At 53.0% G+C, this 12,442-nt stretch overlaps 1 protein-coding gene across 4 annotated transcripts in view; it reads right to left on the bottom strand.

The window, feature by feature from the left end:
* The window catches only part of Slc25a42 (solute carrier family 25 member 42), a 29,110-nt gene that overhangs the window by 2,897 nt on the left and 13,771 nt on the right, over positions 1-12,442 (bottom strand). For 2 of the 4 annotated variants that reach the window (XM_076914326.1, XM_076914329.1), the window contains 6 exons: positions 7,290-7,406; positions 5,009-5,110; positions 2,379-2,404; positions 1,828-1,994; positions 1,265-1,381; positions 719-870 (listed from right to left, as the gene is read on the bottom strand). In XM_076914326.1, the coding sequence (XP_076770441.1) occupies positions 719-870; positions 1,265-1,381; positions 1,828-1,994; positions 2,379-2,404; positions 5,009-5,110; positions 7,290-7,374 (649 nt within the window). In that variant the 5' untranslated portion in view covers positions 7,375-7,406. Of the gene's footprint in view, positions 1-718; positions 871-1,264; positions 1,382-1,827; positions 1,995-2,378; positions 2,405-5,008; positions 5,111-7,289; positions 7,407-11,300; positions 11,484-12,442 lie in introns of all 4 variants that reach the window. The other 2 variants (XM_076914327.1, XM_076914328.1) reach the window with 2 other exon arrangements.

Genomic DNA, 12,442 nt, shown 5'->3' with positions numbered 1-12,442 from the left:
GAGCTGTGGGAAGAGGTCAGGCTCTACATGAGCACTGTGCCACTGCACAGAAGGGATGCAGGCACCATGGACTAGGGGTCCTTGAGGGTCCAAGACACCGTCCACACAGATAGGCCACTATCTTTCCAACCAACTGAGTGTTTGATACATGGTCTTGTTAGGTAGCACAGGCTGGCCTTGAGCCTATAGCGATCCTCCTGCCTCATTCTCCCTGAATGCTCAGATCACAGGAGCACCCGCCACTCCTGGATTCTGAAGTCATCTCCGGAGTGCTGCCCACAGTCCCATTGAGAGGCCTCAACTTCTCTAGATGGTTACTGTTAGGAAAACACTGCGGGGCTGGGACTGCTGCCTGCCTGCAGGGTGCTTCCCTCGAATACAAGAGGCCCTGGGTTTCGTCCCTAGCACCTCATGCATGTGAGAGGCAGGCCTGTGATCCCAGTGCTTGAGGTAGGGGAGTGAGGCACAGTTTCAGGTCCTGCTCGGCTACCAGGCAAACTTGAGGCCAGCCTGTGCTCCATAGTGTGACCCTCTCTAAATAACTGAATGTGAATGACACAGTGAAAGCTACAGTCCAAGCTCCTGGGTTCCGCTGGACAGAAGATGTCTTTGAATTGGGCCTTGGATCCCTGCCTGACCTTCTGTGTGGCTCTAGATGATGTAGGATCCACAGGGACAGTTCCCTGAGGTCCCATCTCTTCTCTCCATCTCTCCTTACCTCGGTGCAGGCTCTTCAGTGACTCGTACGTAAAGAAGCTGAGTCCTGCATAGGGAATGACACCCAGCACAGTGGGTGTGAACCCGAAATAGAGGGTCTTCAGTCCTTCCTCTCTCGAGATGCGGACGAAGACATGAAAGATGTTGCTGTACCTACGAAGACCATGAGACAGGGCTTGGTGCCTGTACCCCATCACTCCTCCTGTCCAGGACAAAGTGAGGGACTCCATGGAGACAGCACCACCTGCCTCGCCTCCCACACTGCAGTCATTTGGCTGGCCCTCGTGCCTTGTGCATGTGCCAAGCAGGTGTCCTACTCCTGAGCTGCTAAGTACCCCAGGCTGGCCTCAAACTCTTAGAGATCCAACTGCCTCTGCCTCCTGAGTGCTGGGATTAATCCTACACCACTATGGCCGGGCTACCCTTGGGTATTTTGTCTAGAACAGATGACGCTCTCTGGAACCCTGCAGAATCTCACACATAGGAGTGCTCCCCAGAGAGCACCCCACACACAGCAGTGCCAGCATGGACCCTGTGGTAGACTCACATCTCCTTGGGCGTCACAGCCATCCTCGCTCTGACCAGGTCCAGAGGGTACGTGAGGGAAGCCGCCGTGGTTCCTGCCAAGGCGCCAGCCAGGAGGCGTGGCCATGGGGGCAGGGCTCTGTGGACAGGCAGAATAAGTTGAAACCTAGGTAGGGGCAGTGCATGCCCACACCTTAGCCTGGGGGACATGGAGCAACACAAGACCCACGAGGGTTCCAAGTGGCTGAACTTATGCGGTCTCTCAATATAGGCCAGTATCAAATGTAACCTCGTTCTCCCTCCCTGTCTGCACTAGTGAGGTATCTTCCCTGAGGCTGGGGCTACCTGGTGCCCTGCACCCTAGGGGATCAGATCTCAGCAGAGGGATAAGCAAATGAGGGTTGAGGAGACAGTGCAGGGCAGTGACTGAGTAGAAAGATTAGGGAGTGGGCCGTGGTCTCTCCTGGAGGAAGGGTGACTGAGGGCTGGGGCCTGGGTGAAGAGAGCAATGCATCAGGAGCCTAAAGTGAGTGTGTGGGGTAGGCGGGGCCGTGTGGGGTGGGGCAGGGAACCAGCAGGCCTCACTCTCCACAAAAGCCATAGTAGTGGCCCAGGATGCGCTTGTATTCCTCGTGTGCGCTGAACTGGATGGCTGCATAAGGAATCACTCGCACCATGGTGGCCGAGTTCCCACGCCATAGGCTGAGGAAGCCCTCGTTGAGGTAGGTGAAGTAGAGGAGCCGGAAGGCCTCCTGGGAAAGACAGGGAGTCAGTACCTCTTTGCACATCATGCAGGCAGTGCCCTCAACTGAACCAGGCCTGGCCAGCTAGTAGCAGCCTAAGCTGTGATCACCCACGCACGCTTCCTGCACCCTGTTCCCAGTCCCCCTCAAATGCTGGACGCTGGCGCATGACAGAGACGGGGGAGGGGCTGGAAGGCTGGCATGCACCACATGGCTGTTGGTCTACGCACTCTAGTTTCAAGGTAAAGCACATAGAAAGTAGACTGTGAAGTCCACCCGACAGCTGTGCTAGGATGGCAGGACAGGAGTCTCAACTGTCCCCTGTGCACAAAGGTCTCCTTGGAAACCTGCTCTCCCAGACCACCCGATCCACCAGGCCCTCTAGCAGCTCACCTTGGCAGAAAATCTTTTTGAAGACACTGGAACAAACAAAAGCAAAGAGACCATGAGATGTGGCTGTCAAGCTCCTGGGTCTGCAACCCAATACCCAGGGCTCTGGGGCCCGAACCTGTGCTTGGGGCTGGGTGTGAGCAGTAGACAGGAATGCACTGGGTAGAGGATCCTGCCTAGGCCTGCCCTCATCCTTTCCTCCCCAGGAAGGGCAGTGAGGCCAGCACCTGGCCCCTTAGGATAGTTTGGGGCTGAGGGGCTGAGTATTGTGGACACTTGGGAGAGACTCCTGTTCACTGACCCTGCTGAGAGCAAACCTGGACCCCATGAGAACAGGTCCCAAGGCTGCCTGGGTCTGCCCTCTGTTCTCCAGGTCCCATCCCAGCACAGGTGTACTAGCACCCGGTGGTACCCAGACTTGCCTTGCTCCACAATACATGATGTCTTCAATCCTATACAAGGCAGGAGGCTGAGCTATGTAATCCAGAAGGGTTTGAGGGTGAGAAGAACATCTGGTGTGGCCAGTGGACAGCACCACTCCAACCCGTGTGAAGCCTGAGTACTTCTCTAGCCCTCAGCAGGAAATCACCACCCAGGGCCTGGTGCCACAGCTGTGCTCAGTCAGCAGGTGACATGAACTGTGTGGTTGCACACCGAGGCACAGTAGCAGTGGACAGCCCCCTCTCCCAACAGCTGAAGGAGGCTACCACCATTTGACCATCAATAGGAGGCCTACCTTACTCAGGCCTAATTGGCCCGACAGTTTAGCACCCAGGGAGGGACATGGCTATGCCCTCTAACTTACACCCACACCCTCAGGGGGTCTCTGGGAAGGTGACTGGATTTGAGAACAAAGGCTTTGTGGGTATGACAGACTCGAGGTGCTGGAAGGCACCCAACAGCAGTGACTAGAGTCTCTGAAGAACACAGGCAGGGTGTGGGAGCAAACACAAGTGACCCCATGAACAGACATGAGGTATCCTGTCCCATCTCTGCATTCCCTTGGCCCACACTTCCTTGTCTCTGCACCAAGCCAAAGTGACCATCACTCCCTTCACCCCAACTCCCACTCCAGGAGCAGAGGACAGGCAGCCTACCCCAGCCTCCTCGGAGCCAAGACTTGCCCTCCCTCCTCCGATTACGAACCAGCAGTTCTCCAGTTCGGGTGGCTCTTGCCCTTGAAGGAGGCAGGAGCCAATATCCTTGAAGTGATAAAAGCCCACTCTTGGACTATGGGAAAGAAGCAATCAAGTGTTCCCAGACAGCTGTGACCACTTTGTAACATACACTAGCTTCTTTCCAGCTGCGTGGTTCTGCCCGGCCCCGCTGTCTGAACAAACACTATCAGCTTTGAAGGACTGTAGGACTGTGAAGGCAGCCTGATTCCTGGTTGAGTTAGGTTTGAAACCCAGGTGACCCAGCAGGTGATCCAGTAGGGTTCGCCACACTCCCAAACTCTAGGCTCCTGACAGGAGGCCACAGACCTCCATAGAATGGGGTCCTTTAGTCATGTAGGACAACGCCCACCAGCCCCTCCACTGGTAGAGGGCATGACTACAAGCCACAGAGCCTCAAGACAGATCCCCATATTAATGAGGTACCTAAAAGCCAGAGGGGACAATTAAATATTCCTTCCCAGACCCTCCTCCTTGCAAAAGGTATTTAAGCTCAGGCTCGCCCTGAAAATACCAGGGGTATAGTTTTCATTTACTTTCCACCATAACAATAAGCATCTTAAGACCATGGACTTCTCTTTTTCGAAATCTGCTGTGGGGAAAAGTGGAGCAGGTCTTCATCCACAGAGCTGCTGCTTCCTGATCTCCTGCTGATGACCTCTCTACGTTCCCAGACAGGAGACCACCAACCCAACGAGACTCCCAGACCAAGAACTCCCCTCCCCTGGGACACAGCCAGAGCTTCCCCCCCCACCCCCCGCGGCTGTAGGCAAATCCAGCCCCTATGCCCCCACTTTGTTCTTGCCCTTCCGCAGCCCCCCAGTGGTGTCTGGGGGCCCAAGAGCCTGAAAACCAGCCCACCCCTGGCCGCCTTTTGGCCCAGGGATCTCCTAAGCCAAGAGCTCCGGCTCCCCTTGGGACCTCAGACAATGCTCCCTCAACCCTGGAGTGGAGTCCAGCGGCTTCACATAGCCTGATGTCTTCCCGGAGCCACCATGGAGTGAGCAGAATCAAATTCCCGTGCCTCTGTCCCCATGGGAGGCCCTAGCCACATGGCGAGACAGACAAAGACATGGGACCCACACACACTACAACCCAACAAAGGACGGCACTCCTTTGCCCCATCCCTCTCATCTAATACCAAAGCTTGAGACTCCCAGCTTATTCCTATACAGATCTCAAGCCCCTAGACACAAGCGCCACACTCCTAACCTCCAGAGCAGGGAAAACTTGTGATCTGGGTCAGATTCGTATAATAAAGACTCTCTTTGTTCTTGCATCGGATTTGCTTAACACCCAGCACTTAGGAGGCTGAGGCAGGAGGCTGACCTAGACTACAAAGTGAATGTGAAGCCTGTCTGGGCTACAGTCTGAGACTCTGTATTTGGGATTGAGGGAGAAGGAGAGGTGCTGCCTGGCCACCTCCACACTGCATAAGGGTGGGCTCACAGCTGTTACCTTGGAAGATGATCTTGGTCCGGTCCAGGGGGGCTACTGCTGTCTTGGCGAGTGCACCGGCCAGGGCTCCAGACAGCAGGGAGCTGAGCACTTGCCTGTGGTCTCTCTGCAACAGAACTCCAGGTTAAGGTCTCAGAAACAAAAAGTGGTCAAGGCCTCATAGAGGCTGGAGGGGCTGCTCATCAGGGGACCAAGACCCAGAGATGCACCAAGTGCCTTTAATGTTTGTGTTCTCGTGTGCACCTATGTGTGCGGAGGCCAGAGGTCAGCATCAGGTGTTCTTACCATTTTTCGTCTCTCAGTGGGCTCACTGATTCAGCTAGATCAAACGGTGAACAAGCTCCAGGCTCCTCCCTTCTCTGTGCCTTCCTGCCCTCACAGACACAGGCTGTCACAGTTCCATGTAGGTCCTGAGCGTCTGGACCCATGTCCTCATGCTTGACAAACACTTTGTTACTGACTGAACCACCTCCTGGCCCTTTTTCTCTTGGTTTTGTTTATTTTGAGACGGGGTCCCTCTATGCAGTCATGGCTGGTCTGGAATTTGCTTATGTAGAGCAGGCTGGCTTTATCTCAGAGATTCTTCGATTCTGCCTCCTAAGCACTAGGACTAAAGGCATGAGCTGTCACATGTGTCATGCATGTAACCATCATGTTCCCTGACTTGAAACAGGGTTTCGTTCCATAGTCCAGAGTGTCTTTAATCTTACAATCCTCCTGCCTCAGCTACCCAAGTGCTGAGACAGTGAGGAGTGAGCACTACTCCCCCTGGCCTACCTCTCTTACAGTCCTCAGCCTCAGTGTGGTTTGAAACACTGCTTGACCTTGTGCAGTCAGCCTCTGGGTGAGGGGGACAGTTACCCTGTAAGATGTAAAACCATCCTTCCAACCTCCCAGTTTTCATGACTCCTGTGTGTAACCCCTGGCTCCTCATCCCTACCCTTGTTTGTATAATTGTAGTGTGGCATTTTGGAGCCATCTTGAGGGGTGGGGAGGGCAGGGTTTCTCTGTGTGGCTCTAGGTGTCCTGGAACTCACTCTGTAGAATAGGCTGGCCTTGAACTTAGAAATCTGCCTGCCTCTGCCTCTAGAATGTTGGGTTTTAAGGCATGCATCACCACTGATCAGCTGAGATTTTGGAACTGAGTTTACAGGTATGTGCACTGTGCCCAGCTGGTAGTTGCTCCCTGCATGGGGCAGCCATCGGGCAGAGCAGCACACAGCAGTGGTCCGCAGGGCTGATGTTAGGGAGTGGTGGGAAGTCATGGAGGGTGTTCATGGTAGTGGTGCCTTCAGAGGGTCCTGGAAGACTCTGGAATGCAGATGGTTGCATACAAATCCTTTGAATTCTGCCAGGCAGTCAGCCTGCCTCTGAAGGACTGTGCCTGAGTACTCCATTAGCGACCTCCAAGCTGGCCCTGGTGAGTTCATCCTCTTGTCCCCCCAGCAGTCCCAGGTGCCTCCTGTACCTCAGGGAAAGGTCAGGATGATGACAGGGTGCTGCCAGCTCAGCCACTGACAGCATGGACTTTGAGACTGTTGGTACAGCACCTGCCAGGACTAGGGAGACTGTGGGCTGTGCCAGCCTGTTTAGGTCCAGCAGGACATCCACTGGTGGCAGAGTCCACAGCGTGGGCTGAGCTGACTGTTGTGCTGTCGTTGAGGTTTTTGAGATGGGTTTTGCTTACAGTACAGGCTGGCTTGGAATTCATGGTCCCCTGGCCTTAGCCTCCTGAGTGCTGGGGTGACAGTCTAGTGTGCCCAGCCCCTCTCTCCCTTTCCAGGGCCTCAGGGATGAACCTGGCACCCCTGCTCTGCAGTTATCAGCTTTCCAGTGCCACCCACAGCTAGGGGTAAGGTCTTGGCCTGTTGCCAGATAACTGGGCCTGGCTGGATTTGGGGACTCCTCACGCAGCAGGCATCTTCTTGTGACCCTTGCTCACAGTGAGCACAGACAGAAATGGGTACCTGCTATACATCAGGGAATGAGGATGGCAGGGACTGTACTATGTTCTGCTGACCCAGTAGGGAACCACAGAGACCATCCTACAGCAGTGGTTCTCAACCTAGGGACGTTGAAAAATTCTTTCACAGGGGTCCCATATCAGATATCCTGCATATCAGATATTTACATTATGATCCGTAACAGAGCAAAATTACAGTTATCAAATAACAACAAAATAATTTTGTAGTTGGGGGTTACCACAACATGAGAAACTGTACGAAAGGGCCATAGCATTAGGAAGGTTGAAAACCACTGTCCCCCAGGGAGATGGCACTACTTGCCTTTGAGGAGACGGCCCCAGCCAGGACGGCTTCGGCATCTTCTCGCAGGCGCACTGGACCTTCCTGCACACCATTACCCATCCCAGGCGTGCTGGACAGCGGGAGGCTCAGCCCTGAGGAACAAGAGGGGCTGGGTGAGATGAGCTAGATTCAGCAAAATGGTGACGGTCCAGCCACATCTAGGCCGGCTCCAATGGCCTTTACCTCATGTGACTCTTGGCTCTCCATCCTCATGAGGGTGAGTCTGAGGCCACTGTACCCTGGGTTGATAGTTTCATCATAACAAACATCTTTCTTTTCTGTCACTTGTACATGACCGTCACAGTCTGCTTTTCTGAACTAGTGCTAGCAGATCAGAGAGGATAAGAGGCTGGCTGAGGCCACATAGCAGGGAAGAGAAAAGCAGGACACCCTTCTGACTATCACCATGGCAGGAAATGAGGTCAGGGGACCCATATGCCTAGAGCCACCTAGCACCCCCACCAGTCCAGGGTAGTCTAGACCCAAGAGCTCCATCTATAGAGATATTGAGAAAAGTATTATTTTTCTCCTATACCAGCCACCTGTTTTTCAGCAAGAAGTTGTGGGAAGCCTTGCTCCCTGTTCTCTCCTGAAGACTGAGCTCAGTGCAGCCAGCTGTACTCAGGCTCCACCCACTCAGCCACTGGTCCTCAGGGAAGCAGGGATGAAAGAACAACGGAGATGCTAGTATGCACCATTGTTCTCTGAGGTCTCAATATCATGGTTTTACACCATCCAATCACCAGGCTTGGGAGTACAGGCCTATCACCCTACCAACTTGTGAGTCCAAGGCCCGTAAGCTTAAGGTTAGCCTGGGCAACAGTGAAAATGTAAAGGAGGGCTGCTGGGGCTCGGGGGGAGAACACTGGCCTAGAACCCATCACTGAGGGCTGCTGGGGCTCAGGGGGAGAACACTGGCCTAGAACCCATCACTGAGGGCTGCTGGGGCTCAGGGGGAGAACACTGGCCTAGAACCCATCACTGAGGGCTGCTGGGGCTCAGGGGGAGAACACTGGCCTAGAACCCATCACTGAGGGTCTGCTGGGGCTCAGGGGGAGAACACTGGCCTAGAACCCATCACTGAGCGTCTGCTGCTGCTCAAGGGAGGAGATCCTCTGCATGGATCACTCACTAGCCTAGCATAATTGAAGCTCAAAGCTTAATCCCCATTGTAGAAAAAATATCAAATCAAACAGGACAGGAGTGTGGCTCAATGGCAGAGCTTGTGTGTGCCTGGCACATGGGAGGTCTGGGGCACCATCTCAGAACTAACAAAGAAAAGTACAAATACATGAAATAATGTGACAAACCAACACACAGTACAATAGGATGATGAGCAGCTGCAGACCAGATGTGCAGTAGTAAGGCTGCAGTAGCACTGGCTGTGAAGCAGCACGCTCCCTACTAACCACAACATGGGCCTTAGCCTGAGTCCAGGAGAAAGAGAGGGTCCAGCCCGCTGTGGGTGGCCATCCCTGAGCAGATAGTCCTGGGTGCTACAAGAAAGCAGGTTGAGCCAAGCATAGTGGCACACACCCCGAATCCTAGCCCTTAGGCGACAGAGAAAGGTAGGTCTCTGTGAACTTGAGGCCAGTCTGGTCTACATAGTGAGTTCTAGGATAGCCAGAGCTACATAGTGTCACCCTGTTTTGAGAAGAAAGAAAGAAAGAAAGAAAGAAAGAAAGAAAGAAAGAAAGAAAGAAAGAGAAAGAAAGAGAGAAGGAGGGAAGGAGAGAGAAAGGGAGGGAGGGAAAGAGGGAGGGAGGGAGGGAGAAGCAGGCTGAGCAGGCCATGTGGAGCAAGCCAGTCAGCAGCACCCTCCACAGCCTCTGCATCAGCTCCTGCCTTCAGGTTCCTACCTTGACTTCCTTCAGTGATAGCCTGGGACCTGAGTTCTAAGCTGCTTTTGGTCATGTTGTTTATCACAGCAATAGAAACCCTAACAAGGACAATCATGTCAGGTTGGGCAACTCACTCACAACCACCTGTAACTCCAGTTACACCACCTTCAATACACCAACACCCTCTACTGCCCTCTGCCAGCATCTGCACACAATGTGGCATATACACATACAGACAGATGTGTAGACACAAAAAAAATGAAATAAATTTTAAAATGAATAATATGGGCAGGAGGGCTGGGGGCATGGCTGAGGAGTGGAACTCCTGCCTAGAATCTTGCATTGAGGGGCACGGCTCGGCAGCAGAGTGCTTCGTTTGACTGTAGGAGGCCCTGGGTTCCACCCTAGTAACTTAAGAGAAAGAAGGAAGGGAAGAAGGAAGGAAGGAAGGAAAGAAGGAAGGGAGGGAGGGAGGGAGGAAGGGAAGGAGGGAAGAAGGAAGGAAAAGAAAGGAAAAGGAAAGGAGAAAGAGAAACAGAAACAGAGAGAGACAGAGGAGCAAGCCAGCCTGAGGCTGGGACAGGAAACACAAATGTGAGTCTGCGAGAGGCACCTGAGACACTCAAGGACGGCTGGAAGGTGGAATGAGGGCACAGGAGTGTGACCTAGAGTGTGTCTCCAGGACCCCACTCTGATCTGAATAGCTGAGTGAAGATGCTGGGAGAAGAGGGGACTCTCCTGGGCATGGATCTTATATGGTGGAAGGACAGAACTGGCCTCTACAAGTTGTCTCCTGACCTCATGTGTGCACTGTGACACATGCAATCCTCATACGAATACATGTAGTTAAAAAATCTTCAAGTAAATAAAAGTCCCTAGGAGGATGTGCAGGCTCTGAGTAGACACTACATTTGTCAAAGGTGCGTATTGTGCATATGTGGATTTTGGGGGGCTCTGGGCATGACTATGCTCCACTGTGTACACCACCTCTGGTGTGGTGTAACCAGAAGGGTCTTCCCCTTCTCTGTCTCTAAAACCTCTCGCCCAATGGACCCATGAGAAACAGGACACACATGATGGAGGGACCGTAACACAGACGTGTACCCTTGTGTAGCACGTGAGACTGATCAATAGCACTGCCAGGAAAAAGCTATGTCAAAGTTCAAATGTGAGCTTACATAACACAGGTCTGGAGCCAGGCATGACTGTGCACATCTCTCACCTCAGCACTTAAGAGTTCAAGGCCAGCCTGATAAACGTGAGACTGTGTTTCCTTAAAAAAGGGAAGGAGTTTAGAGGTACACCTTTATGACAAAGCTTCTCATTTGTAAGGGTCTGGGTTCCATCCCCAGAGGAATGATAGATGGACAGACAATATATAGATAGATGATAGGAGATAGATAGATAGATAGATAGATAGATAGATAGATAGATAGGTGATAGGATAGGAATAGGGTCAGGAGTCAGGAAATAGATCAGACACTGTCTCTGAAACCACAATGAGAACTATGCACTCTGTGTCTAGCCCCCGAGTCCAGACCAGCCCACTTCAGGGCTTTACTTGGCACAGTTGATAAATTAGAGAGTTATGCTGTTTAGAAAGCCAGAGTGGGGCTGGAGAGATGGCGCAGCAGTTAAGAGCACCGGCTGCTTTTCCAGACAGAGGTCCTGAGTTCAATTCCCAGCAACCACATGGTGGCTTTACAACCATCTTTAAAAGGATCTGATTCCCTCTTCTGGTGTGTCTGAAGATAACTACAGTGTACTCATATACATAAAATAAATAAATAAATCTTTAAAAAAAAAAAAAAGGCAGAGTGCCCTGAAAACCCATCTGAGTCTCACCAATGACACCACCAGCCCCAGGTAGTGGTGCCCACTCTCTAGCCTGAGCTACACTGTCTGCACATCTGTCTGCACATCCTGGGGCCCTGGCCCCACAGGACACAGCACCCTCTCAGGCCCCAGCCCCTTTCCTCAGCTCATCTGTTTCCCAGGAGGAGGACAACAGCCCAGTTACTTCCGACACACTCCAGAGGATGAGGCAGAGGATCATGAGCTCCAGACAAGCCTGCACCATAGTGACACCGTGTCTCACACACAGAGCAACCAAACAGGTGAAAGGCTATTTCTGTCAGTATTTACCTGAGGATGCCGAGGCCAAAGCTCAGCACAGCCCAGGGATGTGAGCCCAGGGCTCATTCCAGACAGCTGACTTCCACGCTCGACTGTGCAGTCCTCAGAGGACACCCACCTTGTACAGAAAGCAGTGCTCATGAGCCACTGACCACCATGCACGCTGGGCTTGTGTGAGGAGCCAGGATGGTGCTGAGGATGTGATAGAGTCCCATGAGGACGAGGGTTGGGGGGCTGATGCCAGGCTCCCCCTTCAGTAACTTAAAAAACCTCTCAAGGGGCTGGAAAGATGCTTAGAGTTCAAGGCTGGCGGCCGCCCCTGCAGAGGCCCAGGTTGGGTTTCCAAGCAGCCACATGCTGGCTCACAAACATCTGCGACCCCAGTTCTAGGGGACTGGACACCCGTTTCTGGCCTTAGCAGGCACTGCAGGCAAAACACCATAGGCATAAAAATGAAATAAAGTGACTCTAAGTAAGTGGCATGCAGTGCTGTAAAGAAACTAAACTGAGGCCTGGGCTACAGCTTCGCTGTAAAGTGCTGGGTTGGCGAGCGTCAGCATTACATAAAGACGGTGCCGTGGGGCGCCTGCCACCCCGACACTCAGGAGGCTCAGACGTGTGTTCACCACAGGTTCAAGGTCAGCCTGGGCAGCAGAGCGGGAACTGCCCCAAATGAATAAATAAATGAAACAAACAAACAAACAAGTGGGTGGAGTAGAACACTATGCCAAGACCCCAGCCCCTGGGCCATGCCAAGGAACTCAGGGGCTGAGTTTCAGATGTCTGTGGCTGTCAAGTGACTGGCCTGGTGACCCAGCTCCACGTACAGCATCTTGCCAGCCCTGCCTTTGGGACAGTATGACCACACCAGGGCACATACAAAGGGCTAAGGGAGGTATCCTTCTGCAGGGCTTTGTGCTAGCTGGTTTCCTAGGAGACCGTCTTGGCATGGCATGCACTTACCCTCACAACCCCTCTCCTCTAACCAGGTCTCTGAGGCCTTTGCTGAAAGGGTGCCCTGGGCTTCTATGTTGAGGATGAGGATGGGGTCAAGACACATGTTACAGATAGGGTGAGAGAGCAGCTACTGTCTGTCAAATGCCAGACCTGCCCTTACCTCAGCTGCCTTAGCTGAAGACTGTTAGGTCTGT

This window comes from Arvicanthis niloticus, chromosome 16 (assembly GCF_011762505.2).
Source record: "Arvicanthis niloticus isolate mArvNil1 chromosome 16, mArvNil1.pat.X, whole genome shotgun sequence".
NCBI lineage: Eukaryota > Metazoa > Chordata > Mammalia > Rodentia > Muridae > Arvicanthis > Arvicanthis niloticus.
The sequence above is the reverse complement of the archived record's forward strand: the minus strand, read 5'-3'. Positions and strand labels throughout refer to the sequence as shown.